This window comes from Cylas formicarius, unplaced genomic scaffold, assembly GCF_029955315.1.
Source record: "Cylas formicarius isolate icCylForm1 unplaced genomic scaffold, icCylForm1.1 PGA_scaffold_7__23_contigs__length_41026272, whole genome shotgun sequence".
NCBI lineage: Eukaryota > Metazoa > Arthropoda > Insecta > Coleoptera > Brentidae > Cylas > Cylas formicarius.
Genome location: NW_026844352.1, coordinates 21865129 through 21884878, shown reverse-complemented (window position 1 = coordinate 21884878; position 19750 = coordinate 21865129). Strand labels below are relative to the sequence as shown.

Below are 19750 nucleotides of genomic sequence, written 5' to 3'. Positions count from 1 at the left end.
CAACTAGCAAAAAAACAAATTTGACCGATACCAAAAAAAACCGACACCCCCCGCTCCTACCGCGGACCATCCGGGCCCATCCGGCCTCCATACCGGCGTGAACGGGGAAAAACGACGGGGCCGACGACGATTATAACTTTAAAACATGCACTGAACACTAACAACACTAAGTCCACACAGTGGAAACCGATATCAAACTTTTGAGGACGAATACAAGGGATTCTGTCGGGAGCGAACGGAGGTTAAACCGCCTCGTGCAATGCTCCACCACAGAATCCTTGTATGTGGCTTATTTCGACCTAGACATGTGCTTCGCTACAGAACTATCGAACAACTTCGACGAACGTCACTTGTGGGCGAATAATCATGGTGATGTTGCTTAACGTTCTGTTGAACGAGAAAGTAGAAGAAGTAGATCTATGGGACAATTTGTGATTTTTAAATTTGATCCAAAATAACGGTTACAGGCAGCAAAGTGGAAATAGACTTGTTTTGTTTTCATATTTATTAAAATTAATATTTTTTACTTCTAATTTGAACATGAGCAGCACATCGAAAAGTATTGACAAATTAGTCGACAAACATTTACAAAAATTAAAGATTCCCGACGGATTCGAAAAACCGACGAGGGAGTTGGTCAAAAATATGATGCAGCATCCCGCTTATAATAATCCCAGGTATGGTTAGGTAATTAAGCAAATTTTTAACTAATGCGTTCTTTGTTTAGTTACAATTGGTCTTTGAACGATTTTGAACTTGGCAAACGCCTTGGCAGAGGAAAGTTTGGGCGGGTCTTTATCGCAAGAGAAAAAAGGACTGGTTATCTGGTTGCATTAAAAACTTTAGTAAAGAAGGAGATAGTAAAGGGAAGAGTAGAAAGACTCACAATGAGGGAAATTGAAATTCAAAGTCATTTAAAGTAAAATCATCATTTGTATACATAAAATACAAGTGACTAAAGTAAATATTTTTAGGCATCCAAATATTCTACAACTGCTTGCTTGGTTCCACGATTCACATAGAATTTACATTATTTTAGAATTTGCAGGGAAAGGTGAACTTTACCGTCATCTGAAGTCTTCACCCGGCGGAAGATTTAGTGAATCTATGTAAGTAACAATGATTAGATTATTGATATGAAAACAAATTCTATTCTGGGGTAAAACTCTGCAATATCATATTTAATTTAATTTTAAAAGGATTTTGCACTGGACCTTAAGTTCATTTCTTTGCAAATCATGTATCAGTATTATTGTGTCCTATTAAAGTGCGGAACACAAATTTCTTTATAAAGGCAATACTAAAAACAATGATATGATCATTTGAAAATATCTTGTTCTAATGAATTTCAATCACTATTTTCCATTCTACTCCATTGATGAATGACTTGTTGGGTTTGCTACATCATTTGTGTTGGTATTTTATTTAGCAGCCATTTGGAGGTTAACATTATTTTTTCTCTTTACACAATATATAAATAAAGGAGTGCTTAGGAAATTTTATCTACCTGTTGCCAACCATATTTTTTCTAGGACCGCCAGTTTTGGTCTTAACATTTATTTTGTTCTAGATCAGCAAAATATATATATCAAGTGGCTGACGCTTTGGAATATTGCCATCAGAATCAAGTGATACACAGAGATATCAAACCTGAGAATTTATTGTTGACAATAACAAATGACGTTAAACTAGCAGATTTTGGCTGGTCGGTTCACTCACCATCAATGCACCGTAATACCCTGTGCGGAACATTGGATTATTTACCTCCTGAGATGGTTGATGGCAAAGATTACAGGCACCACGTTGACAACTGGTGTTTAGGCAAGTACCCATATCTGGTTCATTAATTATTTAACTAGTCAACTTTGATTTCTGCTTAAGGAATATTATGTTATGAATTTCTTCATGGATATCCTCCATTTGAGGGAAAGGATCAGGAGGACACTCATCAGCGAATCAAATCAGGAAACTTGAAGTTTGCAGATTTTATCTCAGATGGAGCACACAATTTAATAACAAATGTAGGTAGAGATAATTTTGTTTAAAAAATGACCATAACATTTTTTGCAGCTTGTAGTACTTAAAGGTGAGAAAAGAATGTCTTTAGTGAAGGTCATGAAACACCCCTGGGTAATAAACCACAAAAAAGAAGCCAAGGGAAATTAAACATTCTAAAAGGTAGACTTTGTCAGCTCTTAAACAATTGTAATGCAATTTTATTTTTATATTTTAGTATGATTTTTTTTTGTTTTTGTATTTGTATTTGTATTTAATATTTAGGAAATTAATTTATGTATTAATAAGAAAGTTGAAAAAATATTTTCTACATGCCAAGACTTTTCATCATTACTTTTATATCATCTTATTTACTTAAGGGATTTTAATTTTTAAAAATTGTCAGGCTGAATTTGATTGGTCATTTCTATAATGTCGTTTTATTGATTATTCTATGGTAAATACGCAAAATAGTCCTTTGTTTTATAAAATTAACGGACCTTGTTAGTTTTTGTAATTAAAAATTTATTGATAAAACTAGAACTTAAAACTTTCAATTACATTTGGTTTTCATCTCGCAGAGATGGTTTTCGTTTTAAGACAAACCAAAATGCCATAAAATCAGTCAGTACTCTGTTTGCCAAGCAAAAAACTTTAGGAATTTATTACCACATATATACCTTTATTGGTTTTTTATATTTTTCTATATGCAAACACATTCATTTTGTAGTTATTTTTGGTCCAAATAACATAAATTGTCAGAATCTGAATAAATAGTCTTTGATAAAGGTCATTTTTTAAACTGTATTGTTTCTAAGTACAATGAACAAATTGCAAAGTACTGACAAAATATGATGATGCAGTAATTTTGAAAGTCATTTAGATATAATTGGCAACTTACTCCAAAGGAACCTGTAAATATAAAAAAAAAGAAAAACTTCAGATTTTTTCGTCCCAGAAAAAAAAACAATGTAACAAGGCAGGTGCTTAAGGAAGCTGGATTTAAAAAGTAATTGAAAGCAACTACATGTTTCATCTAATTCTTCATTGAATCATAATTATTTAAATAAACCCTTTTTCTGAGTTGTATACAAAATTTTCTAAATCTTATAAAGTTTATATGATAATATCGTCTTTTTTTTTCTAGTTTTTAGATTTTGTAATTATAGTAAAAAAGTACAACAAACAACGCTTTTGCTGCAAATACAATAAAAATAATTCTTTGAATTAATGGAAATATCGGGGCCTTCACAACAGTCTATTCTATACGGTTTTTAAAAATGGCGCCGCCTGCCATTGTCAACTGTCAGGACACACAACATCCCAAATACACAGCATACAACAACCACATAGTAATCTTTGCCACCAATATGAAGTAACAATATTTTATGAGCTTTTGGCCAAGGGCACTCGTCTCTTCCAGCAAGCCCATTATATTGATCATTTTGTCAACTACCACGTATGCCACTAGTACACTAGCACATAAAACGCTTCTGGTTTTACTAAGCCGAAATGGTAATCACGCCCGATATCGATAGGAAATATTCCTTGTGCGTTATGTGCATTTTTTAGTGGTCTGTAATTTCAAGATTTTTGTAGGTTATGTTTGTTTCCCGTAAATGTGAAACCATCGTATCGAGTGCTGGTGGTTAAAATGGAACAACAGAATTTGAAAGACCCTGTGTGTGATTGTCTTTTCTGACATTAAAAATTAAATGATATTTATAAACCTTCAAAAATTATTTAATACTTTCTCTTAAAATAAATTTCGTTAATGCTGTAAAATGAACTATGAGCATATACTATGCTTGTGATAATTGGTGATATTATAATATCCCCATTTCGTAAGAATGGCAACGTAAATAAGAAGTATTGAAAATGACAACCGAATGGGGTGAACTATTTCCTTCAACGGGTAGTGGAATTATATTTGTTGTTTATGTATTATTGTTTGTTAACCAAGGTAAGAAAACAATACCTATTATTATGAGCATTAGTTTACTTTTAATTAGAAACACGACTTTCAGAAATTTTTAAATTATTTTTATATTCGTTATAACTAATCTTTTTGAATCATAATACAATATTCTTAGTTATAAGTAATGATATTGGCAGTTTTGTAACAAATGAGCACTAGAAAAACTTAAAATTATAATTATAAGAGCCAATTTTTCGTTTTTTAATTGCTCAGAAAAAAGATTAAGTTACCTTAGTAATAAAAACTGCATATATCATGAAGGTGACATTGCGCAGGGATTTTGGATTAAAATTACTCAAATAAAGTATTACTTGTGTTGACTCTGGATGTATGTTTAAATTTGTTTATTAAGAGATTAATATCACTTTGAACTGAATTATCCCGTTTAAAATAAAATAAAAAACCCAAAAAAAGGTAATGAAACTTTTTTCAATGATTAAGGAGGATCTTTTTTTATTTCCATTACTAACAGAATAATTTATTTTTAGAAAATATAGATTTATTGACTTTGAATATATAGAATCTAAACATTTTGTAAGGGTAAGGAGATGTCCATTATTTCGCATGATTTATTATTTATTTATGTTATGCACAAACAGTAACTAATAGAATTTAGAATTATAGAACAAGTCTGAGAAGTGTACAGGAATTTATAGAAAAACAACGCAGGATAATTCAAATTCAATCCCCCCCCCCCCTATTTTGGATCTTTTTATTCATTGGCACTTTGTTTCGACTCAACACAAGAAGGTTAGAATTAAAATGAATTCGAAAAAAGCTGCAAAAATAATGTTGCGCCAAAATCCTAGTTAGGTTTTGCCCATGAACTTCCCTTATTGTTCCCACATATTGTTGATCCATAGTAAACTCATTGAAGGAATCACTAAGTAGGTTTTTATTTTTAGGAATTTTGGTAACTGCATCGCAAGAGGCTAATAACAAATATGATTACAATATTGTAACTGTGGTTCTGTTGACTGAGGCTCTTAAATTAATTATCTCATCAATATTATACTGTCATAAGTGAGAATGTTATGTAACTGCTTCCTGTTAGACCTTGTTGCATTAATTATTTTTGCAGACATAGACCTCTACAACTTATTAATGAATTATTCGAACATTGGAAAGTATTATTGCTCTATATGGTACCTGCATTTTTATATTGCCTATATAATAATTTATCATTTATCAATCTATCATCTTTTGATCCTACCACCTACTATCTTTTGCTACAGCTAAGAGTTGTTGTAACTGGTATACTTTTTCAGGTAAATATGCCATTAGTACTTTCTCATATAATGCAATACGTAAACAGTTTCACTTATTCACTTTCACGGAGCACTTTTTATATTATTGCCAAGAAAAGTGATTAATTAATTAATAATAACACGAATAATTATTTTTTAGGTTATATTTAATAAATATCTCAGCAGGAAACAATGGCTCTCTTTAGTCATTCTAACAGCGGGATGTATGTTACAGCAGATGAATTTCAGTGGATCCCACGATGGCAAATCGCAATCTTTAGGGTTATCTATAAACGCGGTATTTATTTTTATTCAAATTTTCTGTTCTTGTTTTGCGGGTGTATATAATGAATATTTGCTTAAGAGAAAAGGTGCCAGCGTCAATATTTTTGTACAAAACGTTTTCATGTACTTAGACTCGATAGTATGCAATATATTGTTGTTAATTTTAAATGGATCATTCGAAAACGCATTTCTGTATGATAACATTGAAAAAGTGTTCCATTTGAAGGTGCTTATTGTAATGTTTAATAACGCCGCTGTCGGAATAGTAACCAGTTTTTTCTTAAAAACCCTAAATTCGATATTGAAAACGTTCGCTAGCGCATTGGAACTAGTCCTAACGGCCATATTTTCTTATATATTTTTTAGAATTCCGGTTCACTTAAATACGATTCTTGCCATTGCGACTGTGATGTACGCGATATATTTATATTCGCAAAATCCCGTATCTAATGTACAAAAAGATGTTAAAAATTCGGATAAAGTTGAAATTTTGCAAATGGAGGAAGTGTGATAAAAAATTCCTTAACCTCTGTGATTTTAATTAGAGTGATAAGTTCTGTTTAAAATATTTCGCCTATTGTGATATATAATAAATTGACATAACCTATAAAAAGTTGTTTCGTTTGTTTATAAATCGGTTTTGTGGAAATCGTTTGCCCACCGGTATTTGGTAATAAACAAATAGCACTTTGCATTTGGTTCTGATAACCGCAAGTTAGAAACACACTCACAGTTTGTAACCTATTTTTCTTTTATGTATTCGCAGAGATATACACATGCTAATAAAAAAAACATTTATTTTCTAACAATAAAGTACACTTAAAAAATCAGTTATAATATTATCAACACTTAACGAAACAACCTACGTGATAACATTGTAATTGCTAATTTACTGTTTCCACTGGCCTGGCTCTAGCAAACCAAAACAGGTTTAGAGAGTCTCTAGGAACTTTTTTTAAATGTGTTGTCCTATCTAGTCAGAAATTATTCTAATCTTTTAAAAAATAAGTAAGTATATTACACGTACACTAGAGGTGTGTCGAGTTTTCAGTGTCACTAATCGTGATGATAACTGATGATTAAAAATTCTGATTACAGGAATTTGTTGTTTTACTGGATAAACTGACAATAATTTAAAAGATTTTAACTTTTTTTGTGTTATACTGAAAACAAATATTGTTAATATCATTCGAGTACTTTAAAAAATATATTTATTTGTCTTTGCGTTTTTAATAATAAGTACTAAAGGTACCCACCCAATGTACGTCACATACTTAGATATATAGGTCTATAGAATGTGCGAAGTATATTCGTATTGACATTTGTAATTACGTATTCTACCGGGTGGAAAAGTCTTCTACATGAAATACATTTGGGAAGGAATAAAATAATCATGATTCTACTACTACTACCAAACAACTGACTGAGGTTCTTCCTTGAACCTAAGTAAAACAAAAAATTGTAAAATTTTAGTTTTGTTATAAAATGTTATGAATTGACTAGACTTTATCGGGCATAACAACTAACCAATATAGTGATAATAGTTTGTCTGTGGTGGCAATCTCAGTTTTGTCTGAGACGCGTATATATTCGCGGCATGTGTTTCAAAATGGAAGGTATTTTTAAGTTTTTGCTTGTTGAAGGTAGGAAGGTGTTTTTTCATGTAAGTTATACCTTGCAAGTTAAACAGATCATGACCATCATTGTCAAATATTACCTGTGATACCTAGTTATTCAATAAACCTATTGTCTGAGTAGGTGCATGTCGTAATTTATGTAATTTTTGGTGATGAGAACGATGTTCATATTGTAAAATACTGGCTGTGTTAAACTTGGTCATACAATATGAGATAATCAGTTGAAATCTGGAAACTTGAGGGGATATGAAGGAATTTAAACCATTTTCATTGCATTTCTTCCAAAATCTAAAACAGAATTTAAAAATGTTCATTTTCAATGAACATAAATGAAACTAATTAAAATTTTATTGGGCAACTTTTTGTTGTCTGGACAAATTTTATGGGCAGGTTTCTTTTTTTATTGAACAATTATCAACGTTTTCCTAAATGAAGTTTGATTAACATTTTAAAAAGTAAATAAATTGCAACAATGAATTATTTTAACTTTTGCAAAATATCTGAATATACAAGAGATAAAATTACTAATTGATTCAACGCCACAATTTTTTTTTTTGAAGATCTTCTATTTTGTTTGAGTTCTCAGGATCTAAATATGTTCCTAAGCTAAATTCTGCAGAGTGTACCAAGCGAATAAATAGAATATTAAGTTAAGGATTAGTACATTCTAAAAAACTGTGCAATATAAATAACTCACATTCTAAGTATATTCTTCTTCTAAAACAAAGTATTCATACAATTGTATGTGGATATTGTTATTACTATCTAGTTTGGAACCAGTACTTATGATCGGTATTTGTATTCAGTACCGAAAGGTATCTGTAATGATTTCAAGAAAGTAATCATTTACACCACCACTAATGTACGTGCCACACCGACGAACTATGGTGGCTTTTGGTTAGTTTGATTTTATTTACGTATTTACCCGTCAGCTAATTGCCGCTAATATTACTGATTCTGTTTAACAATTTTTGTAGCGTAATATACTATTTTATTCGAAAGTTCTGCGGTCATTCTATACTTTAATGTCAAATAAGCAGTTATCCTAAAGAACACCATAAAAGCTAAAATGTAAAGCAATTGGTACTTATAATCTTCGCCTTCCATCCCCATGTCCTTGAGCATCAGCTAAAATATAACGCAGTGAATTCTTTGATCTCTATACATCATAAAAATACAAGGATGGGTACCTCGGGATTTCTGTAATGACAGTATATCTCGTCGCAGTCCATGGAATGTCTGTCGGTAAATAGGTTGCTGGTGAGTCCTACTACTCCATATCTCAAGTAACTAAATCCCATCAAAACCTTCATGAATGGTTCAATTGCTGATCTGTAACCCATCCCGTAACACGCCAGTGCCAATAACGGTGCCAGAGTCGACGGTCCTACTACCGATCCGTTCTAAATATGATTCGTTAATTTTTGACTTCCTTCTGCCTGTGGCAGTTTTTCGTAAAACTTTGAACGCAGCAAACACAATTATGCGAAATTATTTCGTTCCCGACGTATAGGACCAAATAGGAATTTTGCGCCATTTGGAGTGTTTTCATATTTCTGACATCCTGTAAGATAGAGTAGAAGGTAAAAACTGGCATAAATGTTTTTACGTAGACTCCAGTGGTGTAGTCAACACTATGCCACTCTCAACTTGATTAACTTAACACATTAGTGCCCGTTGACGTATTAATACGTTTTTTTCATCCAAAATCTTGTAGCCGTTGACGTAGTAATACGTCATTAATTGTGACAAATCTAGGTGCCGTGGACGTAGTGGTACGTTATTTTTGGTTGTAAATCTAGGCGCCGTTGACGTAGTAGTACGTTTTTTGTTGTCATAGTAAATGTCACATTATAACTGATAATTTAAGAGTTAGCTTGTGTTCTGCAATAATTAACTTACGAATTGACTGATTAATTAAGTAATTTATATATTAATTTAATTGTTTGCCCTGCGATATCATGGAAGAAGACGACTTTGAATTAATTAATAAATGTAATGAGGTATGTGCCGATATATTATCTGAGTTTGAAAATGATGAAGAATGTAACAGCGACGATACAGATTTAGCAGAAAGTAGCAGAAAAAGAAATGTTTTGCCAATTATAAGTGAATCTGAAAGCAGCGATTCAGAAGACACGATATTGGAAAACGAACAGAACTGTTCAACATCAAATTGGTCCCAAATCGATAACGATATTACAGTAAACCCATTTTTGGGAAATTCTGGGGTTAAAGTGTTCCCAAGAAATGCAGAAAATATTTCAGACGTGGTGGATTTGTTTATAGATGATGATTTTTTTCAATTATTAGTAACAGAGACAAATAGATATTATATGCAAAACATGCATAAATATAAACGTGTAAAAAGCACAAAGCAGTGGCGAGATACCACGATAACAGAAATCAAGAAATTTTTAGCTTTGAATATATTGATGGGACAAGTAAAAAAAAATAATGTTAACGATTATTGGACTACTGATCCGTACATGGAAACACCAATTTTTGGTAAAATCATGACTAGAAATAGATTCAGGCAAATACTACAATCACTACATTTTTGCGATAATAGTGCAATCCCTGATGACGCAAGTCGACTTGTTAAAGTAGAATCAATAATGCAATACTTTATAGAGAAGTTTGATAAAGTCTATAAACCAAAACAAAATCTATCGTTGGATGAAGCCATGATTCCTTGCAGAGGTAGAGTAAGTTTCCGAGTGTACAACCCAGGAAAGATTACAAAGTATGGGTTATTAGTGAGAATGTTGTGTGAATCCGACACTGGATATATATGCAAATTTAAATTATATAGTGGCAATGGAGAAACATTGCAAAACCTGGTCGTAAACCTTTTAGATGGTTATGGAAATATTTGGCACCATGTTTACATGGACAATTACTACAACAGTGTTCAGTTAGCACAGAAGTTACTCTACAAAAAGATAAGAATTTGTGGAACTATAAGAGAGAACCGCGGGCTACCACACGATCTAAAAAAAATTACTTTAAAACAAGGACAACACAACTTCCGTAGAAAAGGTGAAATTCTAATACATATTTGGAAAGATAAAAGAGTTGTAAGAATGATTTCAACAATACACCAGGCTCGAATGATACAAACCCAGAAAATAAATCGAAAAACTGGCGATCTGATACAAAAACCAGAAACAATTTTGGAATATAATAAGTACATGAAGGGAGTTGATATAGCAGACCAATACCTTGCTTATAATCCTATTATAAGAAAAACTGTGAAATGGACAAAGAAGGCTTTTATGTTCATATTAAATACTGCACTGTTCAATTCATTTGTTGTCTTCAAGGTTCTGAATCCAGGAAAAAAAATAAAATTTTCATCTTTTTTGAAAAATATTGCGCAAAACTGGATTGAAAAAGGATATGTTCATTCAGAGAGTCCAGGAAATGTATCCAAGAGAGTTTCTCGCGAAGATGCACCAATGAGACTTTCTGCAGACATGAGACAACATAAAATTGTGAAAATTACTAGTTCAGGCAATAAGAAGTTTCCTCAAAAGCGCTGCAGAGTTTGCAAAAAAAACGGAAAAAGGAAGGAAACCTGTTTCATGTGCTCATATTGTGTAATTCCTTTATGTATGGGAAAATGTTTTGAGGATTATCACACAAAAAAAAATTATTAAATCTAAATAATAAATCAATATATAATAAAAATAATTTTTGTTGGTATTTTTTTCTTGTTTTTTTTAAGATTAAATATTTTAAAATCTATTAATCGAAACACTGCACAGAACTATATTTCTATCCATCTTAGCAACCGAGTGAACTATTTTATCATACTACAAAAACCTAAAATTGAGAAATATGTAGCATTGAAATCAAATAGCCCTAATATTATATCCTACTTTAAAATAAAATATGCCGGCTCTCAGCTATAACAACATCACTGAGCATTTTTTTTGTGGGAGGCACTCCCTCCCTATGGGACCGACCTCGGATCCGACCGCGTCAGGCGAAAGCCCCGTCCTCCCTTTACTTAAAAAAAATTCGGCGCCCCTCCCGGTCCCATAGGGCGGGAGGGGGAATTTTTCGAAAGGGACGCCGCCGAAAAATTTTCAAAAATTTTTTTGAGGAGGGAGGAGGAGGGAGGTCGGGTACTTCCTCCCCCGACCTCCTCCAGAACTTTACCGAGTTGGGTCCCGATCGGAACGACGGTCTCGGAGATAGCAAACTTTTTGACCTTTGACCTCCTCAAAACCTCAACAAAAAAATTCGCCAATTGTCGATCTCGGGCTCGACGCGTGGCCTGAGTATAGGGCTTTCGGGGCGTCCGGGTCGGGTCCGCCCCCGACCTCAAATACTCAAAAATCCGACGCTACCTCAATATTGAGGAATTTTTGAGGAGGTAGGGCAAGGCGGCGCTCGACGCCCCTCCGCGACCTCACTCACGCCCCGAGGTCGGAATTTTCGATTTCCGATTTTGGGAAAGTGAAAAACGCGGTCCTTTTTTTTGATCCCCCCTTGTCGCCCCCCGTTTGGGAGGAGATCGGGGAGGAGGGTATCGTAAGAAAGGCCGTTCCTTCGACCACCTCCCGTATCGATCCGAACCCGGCCGGACCTAACGCGACCTTAATCGACGCGTTCAACGACAACATTGAAAAAGGTCATATTTTTGAGTTTTTGAGGTAGGAGATTTTTGAGGGCGGATCCGGCGTTTCCGACCCGAGAAACCCCCCCGTGCCGGTTTCGAAGCGATTCGGCCGGTAAACCTCGGAGATAGCAAACTTTTTGAACTTTGAGGAGGCGCCCTCAAAAAAAACTCCACAGACGGGTATAGGACATGGGCCTTCAGAACGACGCCCGGGTATAGGCGCGTCGACGTAGGTACTCGAATTTTCGATCCGTCCCATAGGAGACGAGACCCTCCCTAACCTCAATACCTCCTCAATTTTGAGGGGCGTCCTTTTTGAGGGTTCCGGTGCGCCTCGGGCCCCTCTACGCGAATATACCGTCCGCGCCCCGATCCGACCTCAAATAACTCCGAAAACCTCGAAAAACCGAAAAAGGGCTACCTCCTCAAAAGCGATTTTTTGAGGTCGCTTCCTCCTCGAGATTTTTTTCTGAATTCGATGGCGAGAACCCCGACCCCCCAGGTCGTACCGTTTCCGAGATAGCCCCCCCGACTTCGCCCCCCTGCCCCCCATCGAAAAAATAAAACCGGTTTTTTCAATTGAAATCAAATAGCCCTAATATTATATCCTACTTTAAAATAAAATATGCCGGCTCTCAGCTATAACAACATCACTGAGCATTGACGGTATTCGGTAGTTAGGTATCAGGACAATGTTTCGGCAAGCGCCGTACGTAATTAGGATTTCTAAACGGCCGGTATAGTGTTAATAATCTTGATAAGCAAATTCCACATGACTGAAAAAACTCTCAAACGCGCAATTGCCACACAGTGCGCGTTCGTCGAGCATTCATCATTATCATAGTAAATATAAGTTCAGATATTCACGAAATTATATATTTTTGACATGACAATTGTTTCGACAAATCAAAAAATGACCATAAAACATTAATTAATGTTGTTGAGAGAATTTAAGTTCAATAAAGGAGAGGTATTTAAATCTAATTGACCGTTAAGCAATACATTTGAATGTCTCATCTTGTTAATCTCCATGGCTTCCAATACATTTAATTTTCTACTTTTTGTAGCTGTATGTAAAATATCAAAATTGTCGTCAAAAATGTGTTTTTCTGTGTTTAAGTGTGTAGCATAATTAGAATCTAGACTATTGTTTTTAAACGCTCTTTTATGTTCGATAATGCGTTTCTTGAAGGATCTACCTGTTTGTCCAATATACATTTTAGGACAAGATCCACATTTCAACCTGTAGACACCTGATTTTTGGGATTTTGGACATTTCGTTTTATTGTTTTTTTAAATATTTTCCTATTGTGTTGTTAGTTCTGAAAGCTAATTTTAAACCACATTTTGACAAATATTTTGAAACTTTTTCACTAGGTTCTCCTATGTATGTAATTGTTTTAAATTGTTCGTGTTCTGTATTAGGTTTCGGATAAATAGAGTTTACTGTTGTCTGTATTTGTTTTTTATTTATAATTTTATCTATAATGGACGGATTGTAGCCGTTGTTCAGTGCAATTTGTTTAATGATATTAATTAATTAAAATCATACCTCAACCACCATATTCACCAGATACAGCCCCCTGCGACTTTTTCCTGTTCCCAAAACTCACAAAACCCATGAAGGGAAGGAGGTTTGGAACGATTGAGGAGATAAAGAAAAAATCGCTGGAAGAACTCAAGGCTATACCAGAAAGTGCTTACCAAAAGTACTTCGAGGATTGGAAAAAATGTTGGCACATATCTGGGGGAGATTACTTTCAAGGGGGCAACATTAATTTTCATGAATAAATAAATATTTTTTGATAAAACTTAAAAGTCTCTTTACTTTTTGAACACACCTCGTACGTGTCAAGCATTTTATGAAATTCTATACTGCGTTTGACGGTTCAGTTCTTATTTTTCGTAGTAACAAACGTCGGCGGGATATAGTTTACTGTTTAAAGTTAAAGTCTTTTGATTACAGAAAACTGAGGCTAACTAATAGTCAATACTATTATCAGGAATTCTGTACGATGAACAGACATATAAAATCTGAAGAAGTACTTCTAGGATACCAATCCCGCTTGGATTTAATAGTGAAACTGTTGACACCCCTCAGGTCATCGTTGATTATTTGCAGAGTATTTCAGTAGTGTTTATAGTCCTAAAAGTGACATCACCTTCCCACGAACTTGTACGTCGAGACGGTCAATTCATTTTGATAGCTTTACGGAGGAAGAGCTATTGAGAGAGTTGTGACCTATGCGGAATAAACTTGCAGACAGGGTTCCGGGCTTTATTGTTAGGGATAGCGCTCAAAATTTCGTCTTCTCTCTATTTCTAACAGGATTATAAAATGCTGTACTGTTCCAGAATGCTGAAAGTTGACTAGAGTCTTTCCCGTAATGAAAAATGGCTACCAACCCGGTCATATTAAAAATTATCAGCCAATTACGATCCTATCAACCTTTGCTTAAGCCTTTGAAAAACTGATTTGTGCTCACTGGCTCGTCACATTAAACTTCTTTCGCTTAATCAACAGGACGATCTATTACTTCCAACTGACGCAGTATATTGCAGAATCGCTCGACAGGAGAATTCAGTTTAATGTAGTGTATTTGGATGTAGCTTAGGCTTTTGACCGCATTGACCATTCCATGTTGGTTTAAGATGTCGTCGGAAGAAGACAATATTGCACTGATTGCTGCTGTGATTGCAAGGAGGAAGAGGAAGAAGAAAAGAAAAGTGTGGATTCATCCGTATTTAAAAGATAATGCTGATATACATAGCCCATTTATTGTATCGCAGCAGCTACAAGTTCATCCTCAAAAATTTCAAAACTTCTACAGGATGGAAAAGGAAAGGCCATTTTTCAAATGATTTAAAATAACGAACTTAGAAAAGTATTTCCCAGCAACTTGGTTCCACGCTTTATCTTGTTCACATCTGATGCTATACGCCTTTAAAGTGTGATCATACAGACATGGGTACATCTCGATAGTCTGAACAAAGCCTATATTAAATTGTTCATCGTCTAGTAAACATTTGTTGCTAGACATCACGAAAAAAAACAACCAGAAATTTGGTCGCGAAGTCAAAACAATGTCTGCACGGCTTGGAAGCAAGTCGCAAAGTATCAAAATTATAGGACTTCGTTTTATATTCGAGTCTCACGCTGCATGTTGCGAAGTCGCATGTTTGCGGCGCTTTTTCGGTGTGAAACCATCAATACATTTGTATAGGTTTTAAAACAAGTAGCATGCTTCCTGCCAGCAAGTCGCACGTCGCAAGTTACTTTGGTGTGAAAGCCCACTAATGTTTATAAGTGGTGTGAGCAAAATAATTTTAGATCAAAGCTTGAATATGCTTCCGTAATCTGGGTACCAATTTATTTAACTCATATTCGGTCTCTCGAGTATGTTCAAAGACGTTTTGTAAAGTTTCTTGCTTTTAGAGTGGATGATGGCTACCCAGACAGGGATGTTCATGGTGAAATTTTGTCGATATTCAAATCTTGGATCACGGCTGGTCTAGTATTTTTATATAGACGTTCAGCTTAAGAATTCCTGAACCAATTTATGGGCTTAACATTCATCTAAATGCCTAATTTATGTGTATATTGTGTTATTGTATTTTTCTTTTTCTCTTTTTTTCCTTCTCGTTTCTTATATATAGGTTGCGTTTCAGTGTATTCTAATTCTCTATTGTGATTGTTTTATTACAAATTGTCCTGTAATTTGTGTGAGCTGTTGGGCAATAAAATCCCTTATTATTATTTATTATTATTATCAGCTCTATCCCGAGTAGCTATATGGTCGGACCATACAACAAGAAACCCTAGTAGATTTTCTTAGACATTTAAACTCGATACACCATAACATACGTTTTACCATTGAGTTGGAAGCTAATAATAACCTGCCATTCTTAGATATTCTTATCAATAGAAAATCAGACCTAACATTGGGTCATTGTGTATACAGAAAACCTACGCACACAGGTCGATACCTGCATGGTCACATCACACATCAAAATCATCGGTTATCAACTCTCTTGTTTACAGATCCGTAAAACTATCTCAGCCCGTGTCACTGAAAACAGAATTAAAACACCTTACCTCTGCTCTTCTCTCCAATAATTTTCACATTAAAGATAAACGTGCCATCAAAAAATACACTTCACCACAACGTTCCAATAGCAATGAGGCCGACAACAATCGCACACTTTCCACTGTTGTCCTTCCTTACATTCAAAACATCACTGACCACATATCAACAGTTCTAAAGAGTATAACGTCAAAACCAGATTTACCACTTGTCCAAAAATCTCTCAACATCTGCGGTCCGTCAAAGACAAAATTCCATTTGAAACGCCAGCAGTTTACAGCACTCCATGCATATGCGGAAAAGAATTGGAGAGACCGGACGAAAAATATTAACTAGGCTCAAAGAACACGAAAGAGCCTTACGTCTAAGACAAATAAACTCATCAGCTGATGCCGAACATACTCATGAAACCGGGCATAAAATTTTATTTGATAAAACTAAAATTCTTGCATGTAATCAGTTCTTCTACCAACGAAAAATCCGAGAGTCTATAGACATCTATAAACAACCTAACAATCTTAATCGCGACTCAGGTCTCTACCTGTCACCAATTTGGGAATAAGTCATCCGAGACGGTTTTATAACCCTCATTAGCGCCCCCCCCCCCCCTCACACAATATATAAGCAGGTACAGAGTTAAATACGACCCAGTTTCAGTCAAGTCCTGAAGAAGCCAACAGGATGGTTGGCGAAATGTCAGCAATTTCGACTAAGCAAAAACCGACGCAGGAGGAATCCAGAAGTTTTGTAAAAAGCATGATTACTTCTAGCAAATGTTAGATCCTGTTCTTTGTAAGTCTATTATAGTCATGGGTAATGCCAGCTGCCACTTAAGAAAATCCGAAAAATCATTTTGTTGAAATAGAAGAACGGAAGCTGATGACTTCAACAACTATATAGTTTATCGTACTAACAAGAACATGACCAAAATTTACAAATGAAGTTGTATTGTAAATAATAGATTTTTAAATAACATTATTACATTATTTATAAATTACATTTATTACAATGTATCTATTTTCATATCACTCTTAATTCTCTATAAGTTACTATTTACAAATGTTCTGGAGTCCTGCGTCTGTTGTTGATGAATCGAACTTGCTGACGTTTCGCCCATCATATTGCTTCTTCAGAGCTTAACTGAAACTGAAGATGCTAACAGGATGATTGGCGAAACGTCGGCAACCTCAGTTCATCAACAACCGACTCAGGAGGAATCCCGAAAATTTGTAAATAGTATTATAGAGTTGCATGTGGAAGTTTCTTTGAAACATTTTCTATATAAATTGTTATGTTCTTCATCTCGGCTTTCTATTATATGCAAATTGGTGTGACTTAAAAACTGAAATACGGAATTTAAAACACCATGATTGCAATTTATCTGAACTTAAACGATTAATCTGTTAAGTTGGTCATCCTGTTTCATGACCCCTGTCATTGCAAATTTATGTTTTATTATTGGCAACTAGGTGTAACTAAGATGCATTTTTAATTTTGATTGTGGACACTTTAATAACAGTTAGTCTACATTAGAAGCTCGATAGATCAGTTTAAAGAGAAACATTTTTTGGGACCCAAAAATACAGGGTGTTTTAAAAAATATTATGCTTGGGATATATCTCAAATACGCTCTGTTTTGATTACACCACTGTGGTAGTTTTCACCTTTTTTCTATCTTACCAGGTGTCAGAAATATGAGACAACCCCAAAGAGTGCAAAAATTGCTCAATTCAAAGTTTCGCGAGAACCTGAAGGTTCTCTCAATGCTGGTTACCGACAAACCCTGATTACATTACATTTGAGACACAATGTACTTACGGTAATGCTAAACAAGGATCCGATAACATAACCCAGACCCTGCGAGCAAAGTCCCACTGCCAATCCGATCGCACCAAACCACAAAAATCTATTTAGTTCTATTGGCTGATTCGAGAGAAGGTACACTATACTTAAAAACATAAATCCAAATACGATCTGAAAAATTATAACATTTAGAATCCAGTCATTTAATAAAGCAAAGTCTCACCAATAGCGGCAAAGTTGCAATGGTTAGCGCTATGTAGTAAGCCTTCAGACTGTACCAGCGGTTGAAATATTCGCGCTTCATTAATTTCACTTCTAAAGGAACTGAAATTTTTTTCAAAATGTCGTAAAGCTGCAGAAGTTTAATGTTACTTACATAGTAATACGGGTACCATCACATACGTATACATAAAGAACACGTTAATACTCAGCACATATTTGAACATGGCGATGACTTGGCTAGCGTCATTGCCCAATCCGAAGTAAATTCCGCCGACCAGCAAACCCGATAAAAAATGGTGAAAAAACTGGATGTAGAGGGCGCTATGATTTCTTCGCATCTGAAGGAACATTCGCACCAAGAGGATGTGAAGTTGTCCGCTGAACGGGAGAGGGAACATCAAGTCTCTGCCGTTGGTTATTGCTATCAAACAAATTTAGTAGACGCAAGTATCAATTCAATTCAATTAAATTTTACAAAAACCCGCTTTAAGTCGGAAATGAATTTTAAATTGTTCTTAATTTTAATTAATTGATATTCCTCTCAATAGTTTACATTTTAGTTTAGAATCGACAAGTGGATAGGCAAAATTTTTAAGCTAATTATGAAATAATATATCGGTACAAAATTTAAATAAACTTAAACATGAATTGTTATAAGAATCAGTAGAGCGGTGAGCTAAAACGTACCAGTGCGCGCAGTATCTTGATAAACTTCGAAAATTTCCATGCCCGCTGTGGAAAATTTGTTTTCTTTCTTCTCCTGCATGTTGATTTTTCCGTTTTGAATTTGATTGCTCAAAACACTGACAGTATCTGGAGTCGACTGAACTATTTCTATAACTATTTAAAAAAAAACTTGAATTAGAAAATAACATTAACCTCCCATTCTTAGATACTCTTATCAATAGAAAATCAGACCTAACAATGGGTCATTGTGTTTACAGAAAACCTACGCACACAGACCGATACCTTAATGCATGGTCACATCACCATCAGGCCCAAAAATCATCGGTTATCAACTCTCTTGTTTACAGAGCCGTAAAACTACCTCAGTCTGAGTCACTGAATCCAGAATTAAAACACCTCCCATCTGCTCTTCTCTCTAATAATGTCCACATTAAAAATATTAAAGCCTTCCATCACAAAATACACTTCACCATAACCTTCCAATAGCAATGAAGCTGAAAGCAATCCCACACTTGCCACTATTGTCCTCCCTTATATTCAAAACATCACTGACCACATATCAAAATTTCTAAAGGAATATAACGTCAAAACCAGATTTATCACTTGTTCAAAAATCTTTCACCATCTTCGATCCGTCAAAGACAACATTCCAATTGAGATGCCAGGAGTTTACAACATTCCATGCATATGCGGCAAAGAATACATTGGAGACGAAAAATATCAATTAGGCTCAAAGAACTTGAAAGAACTATTAACGAAACCGGACATACACTTTTATTCGATAAAACTGAAATTCTTGAAAATCTATATGCAAACTTACAATCTTAACCGTGACTCAGGTCTTTACCAGTCACCAATATGCGATTTAGTCATCCGAGACGATGTTTATGCCACTCATTTAGCTCCGCTCCTCTCAAACAATCTATATAAACAGGTAGAGAGTAAAATGAGAGCCAGTTTCAGTCAAGCTTTGAAGAAGCCAACAGGATGATTGGCGAAACGTTCTGAAACGTCTGAACAAAAACCAACACAGGAGGAATCCAGAAGTTTTGTAAGAAGTGTAACAATTTACTTTCAAATAGATCGGCAATTTAGCAATGGTTGAACAGTTCAGTTTATGAAACATGTTACGGTATTTATCACAATTCATTAATATCAAGTATCAGCAAAATCCATCTGAA

At 34.7% G+C, this 19750-nt stretch overlaps 3 protein-coding genes across 6 annotated transcripts in view; 2 read left to right on the top strand and 1 right to left on the bottom strand.

Moving 5' to 3' along the window:
* The first annotated feature begins 395 nt into the window (after positions 1-395).
* LOC132705753 (aurora kinase B-like) lies at positions 396-3108 on the top strand. The gene is made up of 6 exons (XM_060676623.1): positions 396-677; positions 728-919; positions 975-1109; positions 1571-1821; positions 1882-2021; positions 2071-3108. Exons 1-6 carry the CDS (start codon positions 541-543, stop codon positions 2164-2166), a joined length of 951 nt encoding a protein of 316 aa, XP_060532606.1. The 5' UTR covers positions 396-540; the 3' UTR covers positions 2167-3108.
* Positions 3109-3142: 34 nt separating this feature from the next.
* On the top strand, positions 3143-7015 carry LOC132705752 (UDP-galactose transporter senju). 3 transcript variants are annotated; one of them, XM_060676622.1, is made up of 5 exons: positions 3143-3958; positions 4879-4996; positions 5055-5241; positions 5381-5518; positions 5872-6000. In XM_060676622.1, exons 1-5 carry the CDS (start codon positions 3874-3876, stop codon positions 5953-5955), a joined length of 612 nt encoding a protein of 203 aa, XP_060532605.1. In that variant the 5' UTR covers positions 3143-3873; the 3' UTR covers positions 5956-6000. The 3 variants fall into 3 exon arrangements, with proteins under 3 accessions (XP_060532605.1, XP_060532603.1, XP_060532602.1); XM_060676620.1 differs by having other exon boundaries at positions 3147-3545; positions 3595-3958; positions 5381-7015; XM_060676619.1 differs by having other exon boundaries at positions 3147-3958; positions 5381-7015.
* A 155-nt stretch (positions 7016-7170) lies between these two features.
* Positions 7171-19750, bottom strand: part of LOC132705751 (ATP-binding cassette subfamily G member 4-like) — a 47886-nt gene continuing 35306 nt past the window's right edge. For both annotated transcript variants that reach the window (XM_060676618.1, XM_060676617.1), the window contains exons 7-12: positions 18570-18722; positions 18037-18303; positions 17884-17984; positions 17676-17831; positions 8333-8545; positions 7171-8270 (exon numbers count right to left, since the gene is read on the bottom strand). In XM_060676618.1, coding sequence (XP_060532601.1) covers positions 8091-8270; positions 8333-8545; positions 17676-17831; positions 17884-17984; positions 18037-18303; positions 18570-18722 — 1070 coding nt within the window. In that variant the 3' untranslated portion in view covers positions 7171-8090. The remainder of the gene's footprint in view (positions 8271-8332; positions 8546-17675; positions 17832-17883; positions 17985-18036; positions 18304-18569; positions 18723-19750) is intronic.

Excerpts from the sequence above, each read along its gene's own strand:
- LOC132705753 (XM_060676623.1), top strand. The coding sequence starts at position 541 with ATGAGCAGCACATCGAAAAGTATTGACAAATTAGTCGACAAACATTTA. Across the intron at positions 1,110-1,570 it reads GGAAGATTTAGTGAATCTAT|ATCAGCAAAATATATATATC; the intron begins GTAAGTAACAAT and ends ATTTTGTTCTAG. Across the intron at positions 2,022-2,070 it reads CACACAATTTAATAACAAAT|CTTGTAGTACTTAAAGGTGA; the intron begins GTAGGTAGAGAT and ends CATTTTTTGCAG.
- LOC132705752 (XM_060676620.1), top strand. The coding sequence starts at position 3,874 with ATGACAACCGAATGGGGTGAACTATTTCCTTCAACGGGTAGTGGAATT. Across the intron at positions 3,959-4,878 it reads ATTATTGTTTGTTAACCAAG|GAATTTTGGTAACTGCATCG; the intron begins GTAAGAAAACAA and ends TTTTATTTTTAG. Across the intron at positions 5,242-5,380 it reads TAACTGGTATACTTTTTCAG|GTTATATTTAATAAATATCT; the intron begins GTAAATATGCCA and ends ATTATTTTTTAG.